Genomic DNA, 16,253 nt, shown 5'->3' on the forward strand with positions numbered 1-16,253 from the left:
TCAAATCGGTAGCTGACACTCTAATTCCACCCTACTTTAAACTCATTTTGTGTTTAAAAGATTAATTTTATTTAACCAAACAAGAGATTTTAAAGATAACCCGATCTTGACTGATAACATTGTCTTCATTTTCAACATTATATGGCATCATTTACTAATTTTTAAAACTATCTGAAAATTATTTTGTACTAATCTTGGTAAACACATATGAGCTCATTAAAGTATTATAAATATAAAGTAAAAGAAATGCCTACATATGAGTAAATTCTCAAATTTCATAATACAAATATAAAGTAAAAGAAATGCTTACATGTAAAAATCTATAATAAGCAACAAGTGAAAAAGAAAAAAACAAAGAGCACAAGAAGCAAGAATATCTAGCGAAGAAATGATTATTTTTTAGGTTAATAGATAAGATCAATAGAAGAGAGCAACATGGAAAATAAACTGTAGCGGATGAGGCTGTTCTTCGCTTAACCAGGGGTCTCGAGTTCGAGCCTGGGTATGAAAAAATCCTTGGCAGAGAGCGCTTCCCCCTATTGGGTCATATGCGACGCGAATCTAGATTAGGCAAGCTCTAATGCGCAATGCGAGACGGATAGAAAACAGTAAATAAGGCAGATCGTTCGATGAACTTTTAAAAAAGAGTAGACCATGAGAACAAAAAATAAATTTGACTTTAAAAAATAAGGTCGGGACCTAAAAATAATTAATTGAAATGTTTGATAATTTTTGGAAAAGTTTTATGAGGACTACAAAAGCTCTTTTGTTGTCCCTTATATATATATATATATATATATATATATATATATATATATATATAAATATATATATATATATAAAAAAAAACTCCTCTTCCAACTTGAACAAATAGCCATTCTTTCTCCTTATATAAACATTGAGTTTTTTAAATGCCTGCTATTCCTTTATAACCTAAAAAAATTTAAAATTACAATGCAATTGTTATTATTCCACCTGGTATAAATGTAGAGTTCTAATTCCACCAAACTCATTATAACGCCCACTCCCCGCTTCCCCTTAAGGCATAAATCAATACATCAGTATCCCCTCAACATGACACCGTTTATTTGGTACGCATTTGAACTGTTTTTTGTTATAATTACTCTCGAACCTGATAGTTTTCATCCCTTGGAATAATGAGTTTTCATACAATCACCAATAAGTTCAGCAATTACAAAGAAAATAATAAAGTATTTGACTTTTGTATTCGTTCTCCGGATCTTGTTCAGTTTCACTCAAGTTCGATTTGTATAAATCTTCGTGGAACAAGAAGCGGTTTGCCAATCACTATATCAGTAAGTCCCACCAAATCATTAAGCTTGACACTTGTTCGATCTTTTGTCAGTGATTTACCAACCACTAGATCGATGAAGAATTTCTCGATAAGCAGAGTATACTAAGGAGGCGTTTGGCCATGAAAACCAAATATTTTTCACTTTATTTGGTATTTTGGAGTTGGAGTTGAAGATGGAGTTGTGTTTGGTTATACAAGTTGTATTTGAAATTTTTATGGCCAAACACAATAAAGTGAAAAAATATTCCAGAAAAAAGTGAATAATTCTCATGGACAGACGGGGCCTAAGTTTTTAATTAAGCTCCCAAATTTCTCCTATATGCTTCAATAGAGGGGCCCCATAATTTTTTTTTATAGCAATTAGCAATAATAGGTTTATAGATATTACAAAATATTGGGAACTTTTTAATAGAAAGGTAAAAATATCATATTAAATTGTCTCAAGAGAGATTGAATGGATCAAGTATGTTATCAATTGAAAAGGAATTACTCCCTCTGTCTCATATTAGTTGTCATGTTTCGCATTTCGAGAGTTAATTTGACTAATCTTTTGAGCTAAATTAGATTAGATTAATTCAATATTTTAAAATTACAATTTAGATATTAAAAAACTAAATGAAAAGTTCTTTAAGTTACAATTCTTCTCATATCAATATGGTGAAAAAATATATTTGAAAATATTGGTTAAAATTAATCTAGTTAATTGACTTTCAAAAAATAAAACATGACAAATATTACAAGACGGAGAGAGTATTAGGAGAAGTCGATTATACAACAATTATTCATAATTTTTGCATCTCAAAAAGCTAGAAAAATATACTTCATAAACAAAAATATATATATAAAAAAAAAATTCCCTGAGAAAAAAAATTAAGACCTCTCATTATAGTTTGACTTTAGGCCACCAATAGTATTGAGCCGGCCCTTATGTTTGCCCACCATTCACATACACATTTTCAACTAAAAAATTTAAATGATAATCTTAAAAGTAAAAACGTTAATTAAGGAAAAGACAATTAATGAATATGACATAGAGCCCGTTTGGATTGGTTTATAAGTTGTTTTTTTTAAGCCTATCCAAGCAGGCTCATAGTGTTCCTTGTATGTATACTAGCATATTTTGTCCGTGCGATGCACGGGGCCCAACATGATTAATTTGGTTACTCACTTTAGTTAGTCTTTATGGTTTGTATATTTTGCAAAAGCTACCGTGATTCTCCTTAGTGAGTCTCTATAATTTTTTTCTTTTCCTCTTATTTTTTCCCCTTAATTTCTCAATTGTTGTTAAAATTTATCTTATTTTGGTTATGTCCGCCTTTTTTTATATTTAGTAAGTTGACAATTCAAATATCTTATATATCAAGTTTATAATCACAATATTCAAAGGATATTTTATTACATCATATACATTTTTAATTTAGAACCACAAGATTCGAAAGTCTATCTTTATTTCTTAAACTCCGTCACTTTAATTAGCCAATCTTTAAGGTTTGTATTTTGTAAATAACTTTTAAAAACATTCTAACTGTTATTATATATAGCAATATATACAAAATGCATATTACGTATCATCACTTTAGCTATAATTAAAAAATGATGGAATTAAGTCTTTGAGAAAAATTTTTTCTCATTGTCATGGAAAATTAAAGTTGTTCATCGATGTGAAAAAGAAAATTAGTAAGAATATGAGGGGAAATTAATATTTTGATTCTAGATTTTTTTCTTTTAAATTCTTTAATATCTTATATGTATACCGATGTTGCTATTCATCTCAATTAACTAACCGTTCGATCCAAGATAAGAACCATTTGTCACACCCCGATCTTGATCGTTATGATGGCACCCGACCCCCGATGAATTGTTAAGCGAACCCGAACTACGTAAATTTTTTTTTTTTGAAAACCTTTAAGACAAGTAGACTTAAATAGATGACCGAGATACTCTTTTGTTGCTTTTAAGTTAAATAAAATATGAGATTAATATATAACTCGTTCATAATACAATCGACTCCCGAACCCATAACTAGAAAGTCTCTTTTCTGTTTAAATTCTTTAACATCTTCTATCCCGGCTTCTATCCGTTCCGGCCCTGTACCGCGTGGTACGAACGCAACCCCGAAGAGAGGGGTATATATCGAATGATATTCATCGAGTATGTAAGACATAAACAAGAATAAGATAGTAAAAGGCAAGTACGTATGAGACATATCATGTGTAATATGGTATCATGCAAAGCATAAGAACCGTTGTGAGTGTATATATCGGGGTGACACCATTGTTGTATATATTGGATTTTTTTAAAAGCAAAACTAATAAAATATTTTTATTAAATTAATTAAAAAATATGTTAATAAGGGGTAAATTAGTTACGTCATAATTTTTTATATTAACAATTATAGATAAAAAGAATTGTTACAAAGAAATCAAAATTAAGATTTACTAATTTATTTTATCTTGATTTTGTAAATGAACAAGTAATTTAGACATATATTTTTTGTAATGTGGCCAAGTAATATGGGACGGAGGGAGTACTTCATTTATTAATTCTTCAAGAACGTGAAAAGTCAAAAGTGAACAAGTAAAAGTACACAGAAGAAATAAATATGTGTCGGAGAATTAAAATTGAATTGCCTACGTGTATACATGAGAAGAGAATAAATATTTAGTACCATGACATATGTCCACGTAGGATAAAAAAATAGTTCAGTAATATGGCCAAGTAATATGGGACGGAGGGAGTACTTCATTTATTAATTCTTAAAGAACGTGAAAAGTCAAAAGTGAACAAGTAAAAGTGCAAGAAGGAAATAAACGTATCGGAGAATTAAAATTGAAGTGCATACGTGTATACATGAGAAGAAAACAAATATCCCGTAGCCAAGTAATACGGGACGGAGAGGGTAAGATGGAAAATATTTAATTAGTTTTATCTTGATTTTGTAAATGAACAAGTAATTTGGACATATATTTTTTGTAATGTGGCCAAGTTATATGGGACGGAGGGAGTACTTCATTTATTAATTCTTAAAGAACGTGAAAAGTCAAAGTGAACAAGTAAAAGTGCACGGAGAAAATAAATAGGTGTCAGGGAATTAAAATTGAAGTGTATACATGTATACATGAGAAGAGAATAAATATTCAGTACTATGACATATGTCCACGTGGGATAAAGAAGTAGTTGGGTAAAGTGCAATTTATATAGCTTTTGGTACAATTATCCATTGCTGTGTTAAAGTGTATAATTTATATAGCTTTTGATACAAATATTTATTGTTGTGATAGTCCCTCTTGGACACTTATATATAATAGAAATATTATTTATACAAAGATAAATGCATCTTAGAAATTTGGTTAACCTAGTCCCATTCCAGACGTGTGCTATGCTGATTGCTGAAAGCTCCACTTCAAAAATTAGACAAGCTCAAATTCACATAAAACTTTAGGATTTTCAAATAGAGTATTACACATATATTTCTTCTATTATATATAAGCATGAAAGATGGACCAACATAGCATCACCAACTTGTACCAAAAGCTTTACAATTTGTACACGTAATGAATGCTTGTACTATAAGTTATATAACTTGTACACTTTATTCAACTATTTTTTTATCCCACCTGGACATATGTCATAATGCTTAATATTTATTCCCTTCTAATGTATAGACCCATGCACTTCAATTTTAATTCTCCGACACATTTATTTCCTCCGTGCACTTTTACTTGCTCACTTTTGACTTTTCACGTTCTTGCTGAATATTTATTCTCTTCTCATGTATAGACGTATGCAGTTCAATTTTAATTCTCCTACACAAATTTATTTCCTCCGTACACTTTTACTTGTTCACTTTTGACTTTTCACGTTCTTTAAGAATTAATAAATCCCACGTGGATATATGTCATAGTACTGAATATTTATTTTCTTCTCATGTATACACGTATGCACTTCAATTTTAATTCTCCGACACATATTTATTTCCTCCGTGCACTTTTACTTGTTCACTTTTGACTTTTCACGTTCTTGCTGAATATTTATTCTCTTCTCATGTATACATGTATGCACTTCAATTTTAATTCTTCGAGACATATTTATTTCCTCCGTACACTTTTACTTATTCACTTTTGACTTTTCACGTTATTTAAGAATTAATAAATAAAGTACTCCCTCCGTCCCATATTACTTGGCCACATACAATCTTTATGAATTAATAAATGAAGTACTCCCTTCATCCCATATTACTTGGCCACATTACTATACTTGGCTTTTCACGTTCTTTAAGAATTAATAAATGAAGTACTCCCTTCGTCCCATATTACTTGGCCACATTACTAAAAATATATGTCTATTTTTCTATTCTACATTTTTCTTCTTCTTATGTATAAACGTTCAAGGTGGACGAACACAACAACAATAAGTTGTACAAAAAGTAACTGAAATTGTACTCTAAGCAGGGACTAACATGTGTACATTTCAAAAGTTGAACATAAATTCTATCTCTTGTGTGTTTACTTTTTAAGTCCCCACAGGTTCGCAGTATCTTAATTGTCCTTTCATTTTCTTCATTTGGCATGTACTCCCTCTGTCTCAATTTAAGTATCTATGTTTGACTAGACATGGAGTTTAAGAAATAAAGATAAACTTTCAAATCTTGTGGTTCTAAATTAAAAATGTGTATAATATAATAAAATATCGTTGAATCTTGTGATTATAAACTTGACATGTAGGATATTTAAATTATCAACTTACTAATTATAAAAAGAGGTGGACATAACCAAAATAAGATAATTTTTAACAACAATTGAGAAATTAAGGGGAAAAATAAGACGAAAAGAAAAAAAATATGGAGACTCACTAAGAAGAATCACGATATTCTTTGCAAAATATACAAACCATAAAGACTAATTAAATTGAGTAACAAAATTAATCATGTTGGACCCTGTGCATCGCACAGACATAGTTTGCTAGCATTGTAGAAAACGATAGTTGTATTGGTATTATTAACATCATAACAAAATATATCGTCATTATGGACAAACAGTGAAAGGATGATGATCCATTACAAGAAACTGAAGTAGCGCTAAAAGCTGGGAAAACTATATGAAATAATCATCTACGACAAATAACGGACGGAGGAACCTTTATTTACTAGCAGATTTGTTAACCCTAGCTAAATAAATTGAATATAATTCTTTTTAGGAAATAGATTAATTACCTCGGTAAAATCCGTGCAAATTTCCAAGTCATATTCTTTTATCACGAGAATATGACTTGTTTGATGTTTCATTTTTAGCATTATATACTAAGAAGGCATGTGGTTCTACCCAAGATTATTTTATTTTTCTTTATGTTCCAGCTAATCAACTGGTTATAAATAATTTTATCTAAAACCAAATCCAAATACACGCGCTAATTTTCAACATTAAAAAAAAACAAAAAAACTCCTCTTTATTTATAATGATGGCTTTATTTTGACACAACTTTCGGTTCATTAAATTAGCATGGGGTTAGTGATGAGACATGATTGTTCTCTTCATGCGACAAATACATTTAATACTTTTGTCTTTCAGTACCAAAAAGGATAGGGCTTGTATTCATAACATGTCTGTCCTTAAAAAAACATGTTAATTCACTCTATGAATAACTACTACAATTCATTCCATTCCATAATTATACAAATTCCAGTTGCAATACTATTCTCTACTTTATTCCCATTTATTGAGTTTGAGAATAAATTCTAAATTTTCTTTCCACAAAGAAGATTTTTTATTGATCTTGAACCATCCACATCAATCATCACAGTTTCATCATTTTCTTTAGTTTGCATTTTAAATGATTACTTTGATAAAAATGAAAACGGAATATTTTTTCCTTGACATAAAAATCTCTTGGCATTACATTAATTTAAAAAGGGTAAAAGAAAATAAATAATGTCAATCGAGTGGGCTTAGAATGGTAGGGCAAGTTGGGCCGGTACATGAGAACAAAAACACAGGTTCAGTGTTATAACTGAGTGATCCAAATCAAATAGTTTAGCCTAAAATTCAACAGGAATGCTTATGTTGAAAAAGTAGAACGTATTGGTCCTTTTTTTGGCTCAAAACTAGTCAATTTTATGGAGTTTCAAATTCCAAAAGTGAAAAAATAGTCAATCTTTTGAAGTTTCACTTGTGGAATTTGAAAATCATGACAATAATTTATTTTCATTTACAGACGTGGAAGTGGTTATTTCTGAAATTTATCCAGTGAGTTGGGCCTCTGTAAAAATTGAATATTGGGCCTAGAAATGGCAAAATCAGCCCATAAAATCTTAACCCGCCTAAGTTTGGGTGGGTTATTGACCCGTCCATTTATTAGCGTAACCCATTTCAGCCCATCAAAATTGGGCTGAATATGTTACCCAAATTGACTCATGAGAAATTTTACCAAAATATTTTCAAAAAATACCTTTTTATTTGATATTTTATATATAGCTAAAGAAAATAATAATTTTACAAGGTACTAAGAATTTATGAAAGAAGAAATAAAACAATTAAAACTTAGTAAGAATTGAGCGAGTTGAGTTATGACCCGCATTTTAGCTCATTTCATCTCAACCAATTTCAAAGACATGTAAATTTAGGGCGGATTAACACGCCCGTTTATTAACTCAGCCCTTTTGATCCGTCCATTTGACACCTCTAATTTGGGCCGTAAGTTGTTAAGGTGAACCGAAAGGAATGTTCAGCATAGCCCAATCCTTATTTCTTTATGAAATTGCACGTAGAGATATACGTGGAGTTAAAATCATTAAGGCTGCAATTCTATTCATTTGTATCACAATTGAAATTGCGGGTTATATTAATTAAAGCTGCTAATTGTGTTCATTTTAAGTTCAGATAAATTCTCCTTTTTCTTTTGACACATGATACATGGAAAATAAATCTCACTTTCAAACTAAACGCACAAGATGCTGATTAATCTTCAGCTTGTCACTGCAGTTTGTATTTCTTTAACCTTCTGGTTAGAATCTACTACACTAGCACTAGCAGTAACTGGAAAAAAATCCAACCTAGTCAATAGGATTATAATCCATGTAGTAATATAGTAACTAGGTGGCAATATACTACATTAGCAATAACTATGTATATACAAGAGCATTGAAATGTTTGTCCCAATCTGCTGATCTTACAAGTTCTTTTCATCTATGTCTTGGACCCATTCAAAGGTAAAACAAGCAGAGGTGGAACCAAAATTTCACTAAGGGGAGTCAAAATATAAAAAAATAAACACACGAAATAATCAAATGGATTTCAACATACAATATCTATACATATTTTTACCTATCTACATATTCCATGTATTTCATGTTATGTGTCTTAATTTCATTTACGACAAACTTTAAAAATGTAAAGAAGATTTTTCAATATTGATATTAAACTTAAAGTATACATAATATACTAAAAGGATCATCTGAATCTTGTGATCCTGAACATATAAGTCATTCATACAAGGGAATGTCATCAAGTGTAAATTGAAATAAAGAATTTACAAAAATAAAAATATAATATTTTCATTGAAACATATTTTAAAACAAGTAAAATACATAACTTGGGGGAGACTAAATAGGAGAAACAGAAGGAAAGTGTTTTCCTGTGACGAAAAGAATATTAGTACACAAAGGAAATGCCTTTTCTGTTGTAAATTCTTCTAGGAAATTTCACAGCATTTTCCAGGTCAAGGACTTTTATCAAATAAAACTTGCTTTTTCCAATGATTGTTGGGCCATCTTTGAATTACAGTGTATCTACTCCAAAAATCCATTTTTGGATGTAGGCAAAATGAATTTACATTATTGTATGCATATTCATGACATTACTGTTGTTTAGGGAATTAAGCAATGATTATTAACCGCTTTCTCCGAGCATTTTCAGTGTCTTTTCAAAGAAGTAAATGATTGGTTTTACAACTTTCTGTCTTCAAAAGGTGATTGGTGTCTATGTTTGAGACCCTACTGCTGATCAGTTTTTTCAACACTGCTATATTATTCAAAAAAAAAAAAAAAAAAAAAAAAAAAAACTCGTCTAATCTGTCTGTCTAAGTGAGGACGGGTTATTAACCCTAGCAGTCTATTTTAATTTGTCCAATTCAATCAATCAAAAATAGGCTAAATTGTAGCTCAAATTGATCCATAAAAGATCTTGTCAATTTTTTGTGATATATATATGTATTCATAATAAAGAAAAAAATATTAGGTAATTATACAAATATTAAGAAAACAAACAAAAAATTTAAAACTTGGTAAAAGTTGAGCGTATTAGGCTATTATTTATTGTTTAGCGTATTTTGACCTAGTCCATTTCAGCCGAAATAATTAACCCGCCCATTTATTAACTCAATTCATTTTAACCCGTAAAATTCAACCTCCCTACCAAATTTGACACCACTAATTATTAGAATCATCTTGTTTAAAGTTCAATATTATATAGAGAATTTTATATGTACCACAAAAGAAAGAGAGTTTTACTTATTTAAAATTGATTTATTAGCATTTTCCTTACGTATACATCATACTATTTTCTTTAGGTCAAGCACATGAAAATTGCTCGATTTATACAAACAAGAAACTTGAGCCTAGAAATTGGTTTATCTAAGGAGCCGTTTGGACATGATTTCATCTCATGAGATGAAATCACGTGATGAAATCATGTTTGAACATGCAATTTGGATTTATTAAGTTGTAGTTTTTTTTTATAAATATAAAAACCCCACAAGTTGTAAAAACCATCAAAATTTTCTCAATTCTTATATAATCTTACCAAATGAGTAAATCATAGTTCATAATAAAATTAATACGCTATTAGAAGGCCTTTCTAAAAAATATAACATCAATTCATCAAACTTTAGTTCAATAAAAAGGAAAAAATTTAACATGAATAATAATGTAACTACTCTTTAATATAATCTTTCCACACGGAAAACATGATTGGTAATATATTTTACTAACTTGCGGATTAATATTTAATACAAATGGTTGGTAAACATGATTGATAAATATATCTGCCAACTTATGGGTGTTTTTTTACAAAATATAAACGTATGAGTCAAATTTTATATTTATATTTTTTGAAATCATGATTTCAAATCTCAAATCATACCTTTTTGGATGATTTGGGATTTCATCTCATGAGATGAAATCAGATATGAAATTGCATGTCCAAACGCTCTCATGAGATGAAATCGCATGTCCAAACGCCTACTAAGACATTAAGTTGTTGAAGAGAAGATATTTTTATTTATTACTCCCTCCGGATCAAAAAAATAGTCCACTTAGCCTTTTTTCTTAGATAAAAAAAAGAGTCCACTTAGCAAATTAAGAAAGAATTAACTTTGTTTTTTCATATTTGCCCGTATTAAGTGTTATATGATCAATCCCAATGCCTATTTAATTAGGGGTAGTTTGGTCAAATTACCTATTTTTGTCTAGGAGTTAGTATTTTCTTAACGGGTGTGTAAATGACTAAGTGGATTCTTTTTTTGATCCGGAGGGAGTATAACACTTACATGATTTTGTTTAGTTCTAGGAATTATTGTTCCATTTGTAGTAACTTTTGTGGTCCGGCCCTTTCCCGGTCCCCGCGCATAGCGGAGCTTAGTGCACCGGCTGCTTTTTTTTTTTTTTTTTTTTTTTGGAGTAACTTTTGTGGAAGATAGCTATAAATTAAAGACAGGTGATTGAATTAGAACAAGAGCAAAATCCAAAGGTAGATATGTATCTGATGAATGTGATGGAACACTCCTTTTTCATTACTTATTTATTAGAATTATAATTTTGTTCAAGTACAGGTAGTCTGATTATCTAGATAAGTACACGTAGTCTGGTAATCTGGATAGATTAGATGAAGGAAGAATGTATTTTTGGACTTATATTAGAACACTTTAAGCTGTCGTTTCTGGTTTTTGTTTTTTCCTATCAAAACTGTGTGCTTTACATGTAACCATTTATGTCTTTTTTGTCATCATCATTTTCATTTGGAAAATTGTCTTTGCTCATTAATTATTGTATAGCAAATAGTAAACGCGCTTTCACATGTTCCCTTCATGTGTCCAATAGTTTTAGTTGAATGGGTGAACAAAACCTGTACACTGATATTAATGTGAACAAAGTGTATCAATGTTTTTATGCTAAAATGGTTAAATTAATTTTTTATTATTCGAAAATTAAACATTTTTTTATCAATTGCTAGAATTTTGACCTAATATTATTTTCACTATTAAGAGAAACTTTATTTTTGCTTTGATCCTTAGCGGGAGCTGCCCTTTGTTAGATTTTGAATCTTTTTCTCGAAGAATTTGGACACGTGTAGTTCATCGATTTCGCTGGAGTTCCATTAATAAAGACAAATACGAGATAAATCACCAACGACCAAGGTAAGAATGGACCAGAAATATAACAAATGACAAATTAAAATTGAACAATCTCAAATAGTATATGAGCAACGTACTCTCTATTTTTAATGAGGCCCTTTAAGAGAAAGCTCTTATTTAGCCTAAAGTTAATTAGTTCACACTATGGTAAGGTCTATGGTACGAGTGAAGGAAAATCATTGGCAGGGTTAATTTCTTGTTTTTTCACAGGCCATTACACTGATAAACTAAAAAGTAATCTGAATCTTAACTGTTTTCCAAAATTAAATTTTCAAAACTAAACAAAGACCAAATCTAATTCTTTTATGTCAAACATCAAAGATTAAAGCTCGCACCGACTATATATTAATGAAAAATTTTCATTCAAGTTTTGTACCTCATCTGACAGAAGTGATAAATAGCTAAATGGGGCATCACTTTCTTAAAACTCCTTGGCCTTTACCCCAAAAATATAGAATCATACCTCAAAATAGGCACAGGGCCCTGCAATATACACGATCATTGCTCATTAACATCCAAAATAGCTATTTAATGCTTAGAATTTGTACATGTCTCTAACACTATTTTAAAATTCCCTTATACCAAACGATTGCCACTTTATATTATCATAAAACTGAACCACTTAAAAGGAGATAACAATAATGTGGAGATGAAATATCAAGTTCAAATGTTGGCTTGGCCTCGACATTTTCTGTCTGAGTGTCTATCCTTTGCTACTTCATTTTATCTTATCAACAAAGAAGTGTGGATGGAGTTTATTTTAGGCGTAAAGTTCCTCTTGAACTCGTTTGTCCACGTCTATTGTTGTGTCCTTTTTCCCTTTTTTTTTACTTTAGCTGGAATGTCTCATAAAGTTTTATTTTTTCCCTTCACAAACTAACAAAAAGGTCTCCATGAATAAAATACGTACAGATGCATGACCTTATCATCAAGAATTCAAGATAGTATATAGTTGTGCAGAGGCGGACTCAAGATTTGGAGACGACAGGGGCACTAACCTGTTAGAGTCTTGCCTGACGCTGGCGAAACTTTAGATGACGACTTATGGGTTGGGTCGACAGACTGATGATGTGAGAAGCTGGGTGTGAAATTTGATGCACTGCTAAAATCACTATATATTTTCCCACTAAAAAAGGTTAAAGTAGCTATTTCTACAGATATTTTGATTGAATCAGTGAGAAAATAAAAAACAGTAGTGTTTTCACACGAACAAATAAGGAAGTTTTCCCAAAGAAACTGGTTTGGTGCAAAAATCATGTTTTATAACACAAATTTCACTGAATATCAGTGGGAAAAATCTCTATTGTAGTAGTGTGAAAGAGAAGTGATTTAAGGCTTTTTAGTACTCCCTCCGAATGAAAAAGAAATTCACTTAAATTTTTTTCTATAAAAAAAGAGTCCACTTAAGAAATCGGGAATTAACCTTGTTTTTTCATATTTACCCCTATTAAGTGTTATATGATCAAATCTCAATGCCTATTTAATTAGGGTAGTTTAGTCAAATTACCTATCTTTGTATGAGAGTTAGTATTTTTGCAAGTGTCATGCAGAAATGACAAAGTAGAATCTTTTTTTGATTGGAGGGAGTATAAAGATAGTAGCCATGCCAATATAATTCTCATTTTTGCGCATGTTAATTAGCGAAAGAGAGAAACACTGCAACTTGTTAATACCCTTGTAATTGAACAATTGAAGCTGACAGGTTAACTTCCCGGAGGAGTCAAATGGATAGACTGTAAAGTCAAGATAGGGGCGGTTATATTGAAAACTCTACTCGAAGGTGAGTTGTAAACAAGAAAGACTTTAAAAACAGAGTTATATCTCTTACCTAATGAAGTGGATTTAGAATTTTGATTTTATGAGTTTGGATAAATTATTTATATATATTAAGTAAATTTCGTGATACAAATATAGAATTTTAGCGAAAACCTATTGAATTTTATCAAATACGTAGCTATAACTAGCTCCATCCATGTTAAGCTAAGTCACTCCTTAGGATCAAACTTACCATAAGCAGAAAAAAAAGATGAACATATTTGTAGCGATTATGATAAAAGGAACCCAAGTAGTCGTTTTGCATTAATAGAAGCCACTTATTTTGGATGACAAAAATCCACTACAACATCTCACTTTGATGAGAAAAAAAGATCCTAACTAGTCAAAATACAGAGATCCAAAGAATCTACCAAGTAACAAAAAAAATACATCCAAACTTTTTTCCCTTTTTCCTCTAGACTAGATTTAGTCCACATGGCCTACAGACACCTTCCTCCATATCCAGCATTTCTGAATAATGCTTGCTTTATGTCTTCTGAACTCACAACTCCTCTCTGCTCCATTTCCTATCACCATCATTAACAAAAATTCAGTCAAAAAGAATGTCAAATTTGAATGAAATTAGATTTACATTCATTTTTAACTTTCATCAGGTGCAGAGTGATGGAATTTATGAGTTCTGAACTTGTCATCGAACTCATAACTCTTATTAGGTTCGCAATTAAATATTTATTGGGTTCGCCTGACCCATACCTAATGCTTTAGCTATTGCCCCTTACTTTCACATAATTTTTCTTGAAAAATAAAATATAAAAAGTAGGTGTGCATTGAATTAATTTTATACCTCAGAAAGAGAAGCTTGGACTGCAAAATCACTAAAGGAGCTGATTACACACTGTTGAATCTCTAGGCCTAAGGCCTCTAGTGTGGTCACTGTTGATAACAAAAGACCAGGCTTCCCTGCACAACATATCTCCACTTTTATATCTGCACCTCTCCTTTCCACATCAAACTGCAAAATAGAAAAAAATTAATGAGATTGAGACAGGACTTAAATAGAGCGACATAGACAGTGAGAATTCATACAGTTGACATCAACTTATATTGTTTGTGATTTGGGCATAAATAAATATTGTTGTTATAACTTAAACTCACCTTAGGTGAATTTCTGACCAGCATTTCATTGGGTTTTACATCTTTGAATATGCTCATCAAGCTTAGCTGATTTGGTTCAAGTTCCATTTCTTCTTGCAAATTATTGATTTTCTCTAGTAGCTCCTTCATGTAGTCTATAGTATCTCCAAGTATTGAAGTTCTGTCCATCTGTAAGGGTAAAACAAGTAAATTACATCAGAAAAATTACAATTACAAGAAGAGAAAAAAAAAAAACTTACAGAATCTACAAAATCCAACTCATGAACTGCATGGTACATTAATAAACAAAAAGAAAAAAAAAAGATTTTTAAGTTATATACACAAGCTATAATTTTTTTAGGTTACCAATTAGGCAATTACTACATATCTTAGAAATTTTTCTGTGCTTATAAGGTGACAAATGTTTAATATATGTATAATCGATATATGTGTATAACCGTATTTAATGAGAGTATAATTTGTGTATGCCGACTAAGAAAAGTAAACAATCAGCTACTTGTGTAAAAGTTCCAAAAAATAAATGATTAATGAAAAGGAGGGTCTAAATTACCTTGCTAATCTTGGGAACTACTGATCTAAGCATAGAGAGTCTATCATTAAGCCTTTTCCTTCTCCTTCTCTCAGCCATTAAATTCTTTGAAGGCTGTCCATCAATTTTCTTTGATTTTGTTTTTTTAATTTCTGGACACAAACCAATATTGAAACTTGGAACTCCACTTCCAGCACCACCTTCAGATACTTGAATTTGCTCCAATTTACAGGGAACATTATTATTATTATTTCCCATTTCCAAATTTTGGAAACTATAGTTCCCCACTTCATCATCCAAGATTGATGAGAAATCTTCTTGAGAAGGGAATGAAGATGTATTATCAGTAAGCTCTGGTGGACAAAATTCATCACAAAATGGGCTATAAAATGAAGTACAATTTATTAAACTTTGGTCAAATGGCAAATTGTTGTATGAGTAGTCTTCAAAGGAATTAGAAGTAGTAGTAGTAGTAGTAGTAATAGTAGAACCAGGAAGTGGAATATTGTCAACAGGGGTTTTAACAAAACATGATGAATCATAATTGTAGACATTGTTGTAAAAATCTGACATTTCCATAGGGACTACACTTGTAGTATCCCATGAGTCACTTCTTAAAGGTAATAATTCTTCTAAGAAGCCATTGTCATTGTAATACTCCATTGTTTTCTCCCTTTTTTCTATGGAGTTTTGTGCTTTTTGTGGGGGAAAAAACAGAGTATTTTGGAGGGTAGTAATGTAAAGGAGGGGACCTTGATATAATGAGAAGTTGCACTAAAGTGGAGGATATATATAGGAGAAGAAACAAGGCTTTTAATTTCCTTCCCCGTTAAAAGGATTACTCCCTCTCTCCCAATTTGCTTCATATTTTCTTTTTTAGATTATTGTCTCAAAAAGAATTATATATATTTCTATATATTATTTTAAAATAATTTAACTCAAAATTTTCCTTTTTATCCTTAACTAAAATGATTTAGAGCCACACAAATATTTATGATTTATTTTAGACCATAAATTTTAAAAATCTTCCTTTCTTCTTAAACTCCATATTTAATTGACCTCTATCACATAAAT

General features: G+C 30.6%; 1 protein-coding gene across 1 annotated transcript; it reads right to left on the minus strand.

Moving 5' to 3' along the window:
* Positions 1–13,770: 13,770 nt before the first annotated feature.
* On the minus strand, positions 13,771–15,947 carry LOC132033567 (transcription factor bHLH93-like). The gene is made up of 4 exons (XM_059423574.1): positions 15,201–15,947; positions 14,651–14,818; positions 14,340–14,507; positions 13,771–14,061 (listed from the first exon to the last, which is right to left on the minus strand). The coding sequence occupies exons 1-4, from the start codon at positions 15,840–15,842 to the stop codon at positions 13,975–13,977; spliced, it is 1,065 nt and encodes a 354-aa protein (XP_059279557.1). The 5' UTR covers positions 15,843–15,947; the 3' UTR covers positions 13,771–13,974.
* Positions 15,948–16,253: the final 306 nt, after the last annotated feature.

This window comes from Lycium ferocissimum, chromosome 10 (assembly GCF_029784015.1).
Source record: "Lycium ferocissimum isolate CSIRO_LF1 chromosome 10, AGI_CSIRO_Lferr_CH_V1, whole genome shotgun sequence".
NCBI lineage: Eukaryota > Viridiplantae > Streptophyta > Magnoliopsida > Solanales > Solanaceae > Lycium > Lycium ferocissimum.